The sequence below is a fragment of the Colletotrichum godetiae genome (genome assembly GCF_030913485.1).
Source record: "Colletotrichum godetiae strain CBS 193.32 chromosome Unknown BDP55scaffold_11, whole genome shotgun sequence".
NCBI classification, from domain to species: Eukaryota; Fungi; Ascomycota; class Sordariomycetes; order Glomerellales; family Glomerellaceae; genus Colletotrichum; species Colletotrichum godetiae.
Window position 1 is genome coordinate 500713 of NW_026851259.1, and position 11880 is coordinate 512592.

Consider the following 11880-nt stretch of genomic DNA (forward strand, 5'->3'; position numbering starts at 1 on the left):
GGGTGGTCTATCCTAAGAGCACATTGCTGCGGCGCCGGGGAACGCAAATGTCTCTTGTTTTCTCAATCGTCTTTCCTTCTTCTCGCGCTGGGCTTGCTGTCGGGGACTTTGGGGGGTGGTTGGAGGGAATGCAGTAAGGGTGTTTCTTGTTCTTTTGCACTTGGTTATTCCCCGGTCTAGTAGGAGGGGGAGGGGAGTGATAACACTACTAGGTAGGTAGTTCAAGTTACGATGAGCAGAGGGAGAAAAAAAAATAGAAGGGCAAAAATTACAAAAATAAAAATAAAAAAGAAGGCGAGGGCGGAAATTGTATGCCCAGGAATCGGAGTCTGCACTGGTGCGTGTACGTGCGTGCGTGCGGGCAGCTCCAATCTCCAGAAAGTCCAAGTCGAGGCGGTAACAATGTCTCAAAAAAGCGGCCAGTCCCTTGGAAAGCGGTGACTCGAAATTGGGCTGGGCAAAGTGAAAGAGACAGGGGGATGGATATGTGAAGGGCGATTCGAATCGGAGTGCAGATAGATGAAGCCAATCAATAAAGCCAACGCCCGTCGTTCCAGAGTGTTGTGTGTGGGTGTCCAGACGTGGTCCAGAATCCAGACCGATTGAGTTTGGTTGCAAATGGAGCGACCGTTGTAAGAAGAACGAGAAGAACGAGAAGAACGAGAAGAACGTCTGTCTACAACAACAAGCAGACGACGAGGACGACAAGACGGGCGGATGGACGTCAGCGATGACAACAGACGGCTATCGACCGGTATTGTGTGACCTTGATGAACGAGCGCCGGCCCCCGGTGACCGGAGACGATTATAATCTGGAGGCTACAACTCTCGCTGGATTTGCAGGCAACACAAGATGATACTGAAGGGTTGCAATGGCCGGAGTAAGCACCGAGCCACTGGCATCAAGGGACAACGGCAGCACACAGAGGAGGTGTAGGCAGTACGGTAAGGTAGGCACAGACGCAGAAGCGACGAAAAAAGCACAGTTGATGGTGAAATGGAACTAATTGTGGACCGGGGGTGATGTTTGATCGTTTGGTGATGTGCAGGCCGGCGTGCGGGCGGGCGGGCGTGTGTGGTTGTGTGTGCTGTTTCCGTGTGTGTCCAAGTTGCAGCATGTAAGGCAAGGTGAAGGTAAGCTACCTATCCAAGGTAAGGTATTAGATAATAGTAGAGGCGTGGCTGGATCATTTCCCATACTTTGTATCCGTACTTTGTGAGAGCTGAGGATATACGGCACGTTTGAATACCTGGCTTCATTGGATGGAAGGCTTATCTGGCTTAGTTAGGTGTTACCGCGTCCAGAAAAGCCTGACGCAAGCTGCGGCGAAAAGGCATAACTACGGCAGGCAAGGTAAGAAGGTAGGTAGGCATTCACGTATTTCACTCAATCTTGGGACTGAACGAGTACGATGAGGGTCGGTCTGAAGCTTGTTCGCCATCAAGCCGTCCCATCCTCCGAGACGCGCTCGCTTGCTGTGCGTGGGCGGGAGCCAATCTTAGGTGTGAGTTAGGAAATGGTGGTGTGTGTCGTGTCATTTTCTCTTCTCATCTTGCAGCGTCCTCCTCGATCATACCTTGCCTCAGATGGTGTGGCACTACCTACTACATCATACATGGCATGGCTTCCTCTGTGTACCGAGCAGACAAACGTGAGCGAAGGTCGAAGTGGCAGGAACGGCGGAAAAGATGGCGCTGCAACTCAAGTGTTGGAGCGGACGGTAGGCAGATAGGTAGGTATCTTTACCAGACTACCAATGGGAATGAGAGCGAGATAACCAGATTGGTTGTGCGACTTCGCTGAGAATGCCATGTATCCGTATGGATGGATCCTAGAGTTGGTCTTGGGTCTTGGGTCTTGGGTCTTGCGTCTTGCAGCTGGCGTTGTGGCGTTGGATGCCCAGTGCTCAAGCTTCCCGTTTGGGCCTGATACTCATAAAGGTAGCCGCAACCTTGAGCACGCTAGATTCATCGAACTTTTCTGCCGGGTCTGCATGTCTGCTTGTCTGCTTGTCTGCTTGGAGTTGTACCTCAGGACCAGGTGCTGAAGTAAGGTAGCACGGTAGGTAGTCGGAGCTGGAGCTAGAGCTGGAACTGACTGACGCCCTGTGCTCTTCCCGCGCTTGCGGCCGGTCTGTCGTGTATCTCAGCATCCGTATCTGTATCCATCCTCGTGCGTGAGCGCCTGTGCCTGCCTGCCTTGACCGGTGACCACGCAGCAAAAAGACCTATTTCCTCTTATCCCATTCGGCTTGCGTCTGCATTGGCCAAAAGGTCTACAGACCGAGAGTGGATGAATGCGATTATAATGGAAGTTGGTGGAGGAACATGGTCGATTAACACTGAAGTGTGCAGTCGAATTGCAGAAAGGTTGATGAAGCGGCGTGGAAATCTGCTGGGATCCGTACAAAAAAAAAAAAAAACTCGAAGGCATTGGAGGTACGTACCAAAGGGAAAGGTACAAGATTGGCCGTGTGTCTGCGGCGGAAGACTTACGCGAACGCACCGTGTGGCACCTGCGCCACGCGCCGCCAAGACAGCTGGCAGCCCTCTCCGAGTGCCCCACCCGGTGCCCTGAGTCCACTCAAGCCACCCATATTCTGGCCAATGAGAGGCTTGTCTTGTGACGGTCCCTTGCTAGAGTCTGAGCACAGTGTGAGGATCTTTGCATTCTTTTTGTCGACCATCAAGACATTCTCACTCACATCCCACGTCGCCCGATCCCTTGGCCGTCCCGACCTCCCACTTGGGGGACAAAATAAATGGCCGCTTTTTGGTGGCCAATGCGACGACAGGCGGCCATTTACTTTGTCCCCCGAGTGCCTCCCCTCCTCCTACCACCCACTACCCACACATCTTGGTCTTGGTCCTTGGAAAGAATGACTGATAAGCAGACCAGGGCAGCAATCATCCCCAATGCCACCGCAGGGCACCGCAGCTAAAACACGCGCGTCCCGACGGCGGATGGCCCCTCCGGTACGGAGTACGCAGTACGGATACCCGGTAAATTGTGACATTGCTCTGTGAGATGAGCCTTTGCATCTTCTAACGTTCTATCTCAGGTTACCCTCCTTTACTCATACACGCTTACCTAACCAACTTCGTTGCGATAGGTTCCAGCAAAGCCTCTGGCCCTCAGTCTGCTTACTGTCCACGGATACGTGTACGAACTACGCATACAAAGTCACGAACCAGTCCTCATCACCCTGTGCAGCAATTCTGCCTGCCCGCCTCGAAACCCACTTCAGCCCAGGTAGAGCCACATTCCTCGGGCCTGCTCTCCCCCATTCCACTGTTTCTCATACCGGTAGGGCCTAAAGGGCCCAAAGGTTCCTTCCAGGTTGCTTCCAGGCAGTGCCAGGTTCTTGAACCCTCGACTCGATACCCTGGGCCACTCCCGGTGGCTCAGGCTCTGGTCCCTGACCTGTCGCCAGGATGCCAATGCACCGGCGATGCAGAGTTGCAGTGCCGCCGCCTTCCTTGCCTCGCCAGGCTTACCTCACTCATCAAGTCGTCGCACCCACAACTCGGCCTTGCCCCTCATCAACAATCAACGTCAGTCTTCATCATCTTGCAGGCACCAAGTAGCATATTGCCCGATACTGAAGCAATCTGGCCTCTTCCAAGTCCGGATACGACTTGGCTCTTGCTCGTATGTACGCGTCTGTTGTCTCTCTGCCTAGAGCCTTCTCCACAAACAATACGCTTTTGGCCAAGTCTCGTGATACGCAGCGGACGGTAACTCCTAGGAGACTCCTTGAGTATTTGCTCACTTTTGTTACCTTTTTTTTGTGAACTACCAAAACTGTCCAGTGGTCACTGTGGCCAACTTTACCGTGTGCCCGCACATTGGACGAAAACAGTAACCTGATCCTCTGCTATGGGGTCGAGCTACGCCGACCCAGACCGGTGCCGCGGGAAACTAACTCTCTCACGGACTCTTGTCATCGACTTTAATACGCAGCTCGGCTCGTCTCAGGACGTCAGCGCTTACCTGTTGCTACAGCTAATGCAGGCAAATGCCCATGTACCTACTTACCCCTCCTCCAACGGGACTGTGCAGGTTTGTGTCCTAGGTTCCTTCCCGGCCAACCTAAAGTATCGAGATCAAAACCGAGCGGATCTTAGTTGCCCTCGTTATGCAGCAATACTACGCACCTCCCTCAACAAGAGACGGTACGTCTTTGCGGCGTGTGTCCTGAACCTAACCTTGGCCGGACCGTTCCATCCAACAAGACTGCTCGGCCTTCCAGAAACCGTCCGGTTTCCCTCCCTCCCTCTGTCCAGAGACAAGCTCTTCCTTTTTTGCCTTTTCGCCGGGAAATAGCCTAGCTCATTGGCCCATCTCTAGATTTACTGGTTGAAATGCAAGACAGCGATTGTCTGCAACGCCAGTTAGTCATTGCAACGAACTGCTACTACCCTACATGCCTGCGACACAACAGCCACCGTTGGCCGCCTACGGTAATCCGACGCAAGAACCGGCGGAAGACGGGTTGGCACGATATCAGCCTGCCGCATTGCTTGCGTCCGATGTCAATCATCGGCCCTTTGATAGGCTCCCGCTTCCCTCAACCGTCAGGAACGGAGCCCGGTGGTGAATGCAACCCTTCCCGCAGATGGTCGTCAAATCTGCACCAACAACCACCACCGTGCCACCATCCTTTTCCCAGCGAAGCAATTCAACCAGTCGATCAATTCCTTTCTGTCCGAGTCTGGGCCCCAGCCCAGCTCAAGCCTCGCCGTCTGAGCGGGATTAAACAACCACACAAACAAACCTGCCAGCCTCCTACGAAATCGAGATGCGACACTTACTTCTTCAGCCCCGACGTCGCTCCGAATCTCGCACAAAACGCCTTAATACCACCACCACCACCACCTCACGTTTAGTTAGCCTTTGCAATCGTGTGTCAACAATTCTTGGTCCGGCCGGGTTGCACAAAGCAGACTGGATTCATTATGTAAAAAAAATCCTTGCACTGTGGCTAAAATTGTGCATAAAGCTGGTTTTCCATCTGACCTTGATCGAAACGTACTAGACATCACCTGGACTGCAGCCAACGGCGGTAACCTAGTCTCCCCCAGCCTACCTAGAGTCCAACTACCAGCCTACCAAACCCAAGAGCACCAATCAACGAACGGCCTTACACCACCCAGAAGATTGCTTTACGTGCGGCAACAACTATAAGGTACTGTACTCTAGGCGACTCCGAAGGAAGTAGTGTACAACTCGCAAATGGTGGACCGAGCAAATACCGAGTGGCAATCTTTCCAGTCAATTAGACGTCTAATTACGGGTATTCTAGCCAGTTCTATCCCCCAGTTCTCTATCTACAGCACAATGGAGCATGCGCTTGTTCAACCCTCTACGAGTTCGAGCAAGGTGGGACAAAGTGTCGCTTGAAAAGACCAACCAACTAACCGCGATTTGTCGTCTCCAAATACTTTCCTGAGAGTAACCCCCGAGAGACGTGGAATCTGACAGCGGCTGGTGGCATCCGGAATTCAGTCAGCCGCGTGGGTTTTGTCTCACGTCTAAGTCAAAGAAACGTCTTTTGCAAGAAGAAAAAGAGTGTGCATCACACACACAAATCTGCTGCCTCACGGAGTTTTTTGTTGAGTTTTTTTTTTTTTCCGTCTGCAAATCACCGAGGTGCTGCAGGTGTCTCGTCCGGAAACCGGATTGTACGACTTGGGAGCTCTGGTGGCGGTGGCGTCTGCGCCTGTTGTTGCTGTTGCTGATCAGCCATCTTTGTCTGAGAACCATTAACGTGTTCTCCGTCTTCGGGGCCTAGACGTTTCTGCTCCGGTTGATCGGGCCGCTTCGTCCAAGGAGGGGCCGCGCCCGGCTCGTCCGCGACCGCAGGCTGCGGAGGTATGACTGAGCCTCCAATCCTGTAGATGGGCCGATTTGCTCCTTCCACGTCGGACTGGGGTTGAGACTGTGACTGTGACTGTGATTGTACCCGCGACTCGGTATCGTAGCCTGAGCCTGTCGCTGCCTCGATACTTTGGGATCGTGAACGACCAAAGGGATACAGTACTCTGCCACGGATGCGGAACGAGGGTCGAGTGGCCTCGGGGCCACCACCTTCGCCGTCGCCGTCGCCGCTCATGAAGGATATGCCTCTAGAGAGCGAGCGCGGAGCGTAGTAGCCGAGCTTGCCGAGCGGGATGCTCAGCCCGTGTACCACCTACTTGAAACTTCATTTTTGTTCTCGACGGTTTGGGGAGTGCGTCACTTACTATACTACAGACTGCGAGGAACCAGACGACGACTCTGACTATCTCGGGCAGGTGAGCGACATCTGAACGAGGTTCATCGCCCTCGTTTAGCGTGTGCAGGAATTCCACTGTGACGTAGAGGTAAAAGATGGCCGATACACCGATGGGGCCAAAGAAGCCCACAAAGATGGCTTGCTTCACTTGCTCGATCTGGGGTATGAAGCGGTGGACGGCGAAGACGAAGGGTAGGCGCCGCAGGAGCAGGACCAAGATGCCGAGCGGAATGAGGCGGTAGATGGGGATCACGTTGTTGTGGAGGAACTCGTTCCACGGGATGACGGCGCCGTACCACATGAAGATGGTGACGTTCAAGAGCATATCAATCGTTGGCTGAAAGGAGTCGTCTTCGGTTTCCAAGCGGAACCAATCGTCCCACGTAAAAGCGTTGCCGGCGATGAAGCACGCGAGCACGTCGTCGCTGCCAATCATGCCGCACGTCCCGACGATGAAGAGCGCCAGGGAGATGGCAAAGACCAGGAAGCTCTCCCTGTCGACGTACTTGCGCTTCTCGGCCCATCTGAGGAGCGTCTTTGCGAGCCATCCCACGACGGCGCCGTAGATGACGCTGAGGATGATGGTGTAGCCCCAGGTCTCGCCAAACCACAACCCCATCGCCAAGCCCGCGCCTCCAGAGGCCTGCTTGCCCCCATCGCCAATGTACTTGATCAGGTACAAGGCGAAGAACAAGAACGGGTACCCCAGCCCATCGTTGGCGCCGGACTCGCTGATGATGAGGTTCTGCAGCTCCGTGGGGATGTTGTGGTCCGCGAAACGGCCCTTTACAATGACGTTGGACAGCACCGGATCCGTGGGCGTCACGCAAGCGCCAACGGCGAGGGCGTGCAAGAACGGAATATGCGGCACCATGGCCCAGACGAGGAGAGACGTCGCGAGCCACATGCAGGTCATGACGGGCCCGACGAGCAGGGCCATGGGCTTCCACTGCGTGCGGAGGTACCTACTGGGCAGCTGGACGCCGGCGAGGACGAGCTGGACGCCGAGGACGAGGCGGGAGAAGGCGAGGGTGACGCTCTCTACATCCTCTTCCGTGCCTGCGTATTCCAGCGGTCTGATGAGGTTTGCTGCGGGAGGGGAGAAGGCCACGCCCGCGAGGAGGGATATCACTATGGGTTTTTTTTTTTTGGTTAGCTTCTTGATGCAAGACGAATCGAGAAGGGCATGTCGTCCTGCATGGCGATCTGGGCGCGTCTACTGCAACCCTTGACGCCATTCACCATTGGGGGTCCATTAGGCTGTGAACGTGTGAACAGCGGGGTGGAACTTACGGGCTTCGGAGAGGTAGTAGTTCTCCTTGCATAGGTACGAGACCAGGCCGAACAACGAGATCCAGCCACCCAGCAGGCCCACGAGGATATTGAAGTTTGTGAGCGCGAGGGTAGGCATCTTGGGCAGCCTTTCTTTGGGGGGGTTTCGCTTCACAAAAGATCGAGAAGTACACAAGCTTTCGCCAAGGTGCTAAATCGGGCTTGGGAGCTTGGAAAAGCCTCCACACTTTGTGCGACTTTGCGTTGTAGGCCCCCGCGATCTCGTGGGAAAGATGATCCAATGAGTGCTGGTGGGAATGCGACAGAGACCCGGTTCGCCAAGTTTTTGAACCACGAGGGGGCGGTTTCTCTCTCGACAACACAAAATGATGGTGAATTCTTGTGAACGCGCGCGCGCGCCCTACGGACAGGGAGGTTCTTAGGTTTCGGATCCGAAAGAGACCGGAACCAGTAGGTAGGTATTCGTGCGGTAACGATCCGAATTTACAGGCGATTCTAGACCAAAACTGGAAGACGACTATTATCGAATCGCGGGGTTCGAAGCGTCGTGGACGAGGACGAGAGTGGCGGCGCTTGCGTGGCTGACTGTCATTGGGAGACCAACAGGATCAATGACTTTCGTGGCGATGATGGTTGCTTCTTTGGATCTTTTTTTCTGCGACCAAGAGATGGCGGTCTGCACGTCTTGCGGTTCTGGAGGGGTCCTGAACTTTCTGTCTGCCCAATGGGTTCCGAATGCGGTGCGTAGACGCGGGCGGTCGAGTGGTGGGTATCCGTAAACCAAGTGAAAGTCCTTGGCAAGAAGGTCGCGATGTAAGGGGGAAGAGGAAGAGAGGAAAAAGAAAAAGACGGCGGCTCGGCGAGGATCCCAATGCAAGTCGGTGGTTTCTGGATGTCGGGGCGAACGCCGCCGAGCTGTGTGGCCTCGGCCGGGCCCTTGTTTTCATCATCACCGCTGGTTTGGCAAAGCGGGAGGAAGGGGGGTCCTGGTCCCCTGCTAGGGTACCTAGGATGTTTGTCGTTGACCCGATGAGGTATGGCTCTTTTGAAGTAAGTGTTAGAGTGAGATGATGGGACGCTCAGATTTGCGATGATGTGGGGTAGACACAGTTCGGTCGTTTTACACAGAAGTGGGATGGAGGCTATTACTCTATACGGACCTTTCCTACCTGACCTCACCGAATCGCGAAGAATTATCTTTTGAGAATGCCTACTTCAACGGCGCTTTCTTGTGTGCTTCTCATCATCAAAGCCGGACCTCGTATGAGGCCCATCGTATTTCACAAAGTTTTCCAAGTTTAACCAAGTACAAAACGTCCCTCTGGATCTCTTTCTACATCGACATGGATTTCCGACGGCAAGCAATACCTGCTTCACCCTACAAGACTGGATCAAACAAGCGCCGCAAGGTGGCAAGCAAACTAGGTAGTCTCTCTGAACTTCAATCCGGCGTTAAGGATCTAGGTCCCTTCTCTTCCTTCCCTTCCCTTGCCTCCGCCCCTCCTTGTAACTTCCTCTTATCTAGAATCACATTCTCTAGCCGCAAGAGCTTTGTCAGCATCCACAAACGCCCACAGGAACGACAACGTGGGGGGGCGTGGAAAGGGAGAGCGAGTAACGAGAAGAACACCCTAATCACATTAGCTCGAGGCAGAAAAATTACACACGTAGAGCTGCCTATAAGTTTAGTATGGTCTCACAAACCGCCACCGTGCTTATGAGACAAGTGCAGGCTTTCCAAGACCATCGCATTTCACACCACCGAGCCGCGGAAGCAACGGGGAAGAAAAGGGTTCCCAAAGATAAAGATATTCTGCCCTTGGAGAAGGCAGAAAATCCCACGTAATAAGACAGAGCTACTATTTGTAGTAAATCCAACGTGGGTAACATGTTCCAGTATCGGAATAAGGGAGGGAACTTTGTCGAGGGCAATGGAAAATCAGCTTGGGAAAGAATACATGCGGTATTTGGGACGTGAAACTACTTAAACAACAGACAGAAAGGGATAACAGAATGGTTGAACAACACGCCCATTAAACACTTGACAACGTCATGGGAGTTCTGCGACGAAAACGTTCGTCGATGGCCTTCCCGCATACAAGGTGCCCCTCCAGGTCTTTACTGTCAACGTCTTCCAAGGATCACAACGATACCAAATATACGATCCGCCATTGAAAATGAATACGGTGTCAAAGCCTAGAAAAGTTTCAAGAAGAGGGGGATATCGACGCAAGCAAACCCATCACCAGGTAATCAATCATTCCCACAGACTCGAAAGCGTGGGCTTTCCCTACTTTTTGACGTAACCCGTCACATCAAGCCAACAACCCTTCGCGAATATGGTAATATTCACCATGGCCCATATCGCTACTGTAGAACGATAGTGAGCTTCGTCCGGGTATCGTCAATTGGCGCGTAAGGTCGCCCTCCGTCAACCCCTCCCACTCACTGCCACACTGTCTCCTATGCTATCGCCACCAGGTAGGCACATCTGAACACGCCTTAGACGTGTTTTGCCGGATCGTGATCATCCCTATCCGATTTGAACACCGAGCCCATCGTTGTCGCCTCACTTGAGCTTTCTTCTTGACTTCGCTGGCAAAATCCCCCTTGCACCGGCGGTGGCGAGCTCATCTGCAGCCCTATTGCCTACAGCTGTCTTGCTTAGCTTTTTGGTGTGACCCTTGACCCAGTTGATGCTCGTTATTGTTCCTGCAGCCTCTCGCCTGTTAAGATGTTCGACGATTGCCCTGATCAAATCCTGATTTTTGACAGGCTTGCCACTTCCAGTCCTCCAGCCGTTGGTCACCCACTTTTCGATGTAGCGGGTGGCGCAGTTCCTCGTATATTTGCTATCCGTCCAGATTTGGACATCCTGCGTGACCGAGGTGCACTCGAGTGCTCGAAGGACGGCGGCGAGTTCTGCTCGCTGATTAGTTTGCAGCGCGCCCTCGAGGGGTTCGGATACGTTTCTTAATCCGGCTAAGTTAGTTCGTTGTGTCAAATCTGTTCAAGGAACGATGTAGGAGAATAGCATCACCACTGCTTCGATTGAAGAATGGACCATGACGTAGGAAGAGAAGGTGTAGTCGAGGACTAGCTTACCTTGCATCGTTGGGTCCGAAGTAGACGCCTACCCCGGCCCTGGCGGAGGGAGTACCATTGCCTGCCGAAGCTCCGTCCGTAAAAATCTGTGGCAAGTTCAATATCTCTTGTTTTGCGTCGTCGTCGTCATCGGTATCCTCCTGTGTCTCCTCCTCCATTCCATCATTGGTCTCCTTCTTCACCTTTGTGGCCTTCGTCGAAGAGCTGGTGGCTAATTTCCTCGGCGGGATTCTGATACCCTGGTTCTGGGCGCCGGTCTCGGCGCCGGCAATCGTTTCCTCATTGCCCCATTCCCTAATAAACTCCAACGCGCCGGCATATGTATCGAACTTCTTATACTTCGGCCCCTTGGCGTCCTTGATTGCCAAGCGAACCGTATCCCAGTCGTCGACGAAAATGCCCGTGAAGTTACCACGCGCGACGGCATAGTATCTCGGGGGCCCAGCTGGCGTGGGTACGAACTTGCCTTCCACGAACGCCTGGGCCTCTTCGCGAGTGAAGAAAGACTTGTCTAGAAGGCAGCCTCTGTCAGTCGGATTGGCCAAGAAGATCTCCAAGAAGATCTCCAAGAGATCACAGGGGCATGGTCGGGTGCCTTGACATACATTGTGCTCCTGGCTCTTTATCAGTCTGCTTCTGGCACTCGAGCCATGTCAGATATATGCCTGGCCGTTTACCGACGCGCACAGCATAGTATCTCTGCAGATCCTTGTCCGCCTTGCGCTTCCTCGATTTATCCGCTGGCATGTCGACGCGTTCGTTCAGAAAGCTTGCGAGAAGCTGTAAGGTGTTGCGGTACTTGTCGCGGATGTCGTCTGGTCTGCCTCGCCAAAATGTGGCGCTTCGTCGTCTTAAAAGTGCCGATGGGAGAAGGCGACGGCTTGAAGAAGCTCGGGGGTGAAGCTCGTCAACAGCCTTTGTCCAAAAAGCTTGAAGTCGCGAGCGCATGCGTCAGGGCTGTTGCAAAGCTACCTGGTCAGTGTCGCGTGGGTCAAGAGAGTCAAAGACGACTCACGCCGGTGGCTAGAAGGGTCTCGAAAGCTGCAGTTCTAGGGCCGTTTCCTCAGCGGTTGCCTTTGTTCGTGGGCGCATGCCGAAACATGTAACGGGGGGGAAGAGTGAAGATTGCGGCAAGGGCCGGTGACGAGGGGACCACTTCAATGGAGTGCAGATGGATCATTCTTACTGACCCATCCAGTGCCTC

At 53.7% G+C, this 11880-nt stretch overlaps 3 protein-coding genes across 3 annotated transcripts; 1 reads left to right on the forward strand and 2 right to left on the reverse strand.

Annotated features, from left to right (window-relative positions):
• The first annotated feature begins 3911 nt into the window (after positions 1–3911).
• BDP55DRAFT_48246 (uncharacterized protein) lies at positions 3912–5200 on the forward strand. The gene is made up of 2 exons (XM_060567632.1): positions 3912–4176; positions 4352–5200. Exons 1-2 carry the CDS (start codon positions 4140–4142, stop codon positions 4888–4890), a joined length of 576 nt encoding a protein of 191 aa, XP_060432251.1. The 5' UTR covers positions 3912–4139; the 3' UTR covers positions 4891–5200.
• A 445-nt stretch (positions 5201–5645) lies between these two features.
• Positions 5646–7689, reverse strand: BDP55DRAFT_726449 (sodium/hydrogen exchanger family protein; the record flags this gene model as incomplete). Its single annotated transcript, XM_060579152.1, has 3 exons — positions 5646–6194; positions 6247–7409; positions 7572–7689. 3 exons carry the CDS (start codon positions 7687–7689, stop codon positions 5646–5648), a joined length of 1830 nt encoding a protein of 609 aa, XP_060432252.1.
• A 2451-nt stretch (positions 7690–10140) lies between these two features.
• BDP55DRAFT_629658 (ribonuclease H-like domain-containing protein) lies at positions 10141–11624 on the reverse strand (the record flags this gene model as incomplete). The annotated part of the gene is made up of 3 exons (XM_060572049.1): positions 10141–10543; positions 10677–11271; positions 11354–11624. 3 exons carry the CDS (start codon positions 11622–11624, stop codon positions 10141–10143), a joined length of 1269 nt encoding a protein of 422 aa, XP_060432253.1.
• Between the last annotated feature and the right edge of the window lie 256 nt (positions 11625–11880).

What these genes read in the sequence shown, in the direction of transcription:
- BDP55DRAFT_48246 (XM_060567632.1), top strand. Translation starts at nt 4,140, where the DNA reads ATGCAGCAATACTACGCACCTCCCTCAACAAGAGACG. An exon ending in ACCTCCCTCAACAAGAGACG is followed by an intron (nt 4,177 to 4,351) that starts GTACGTCTTTGC and finishes GCCCATCTCTAG; the next exon opens with ATTTACTGGTTGAAATGCAA.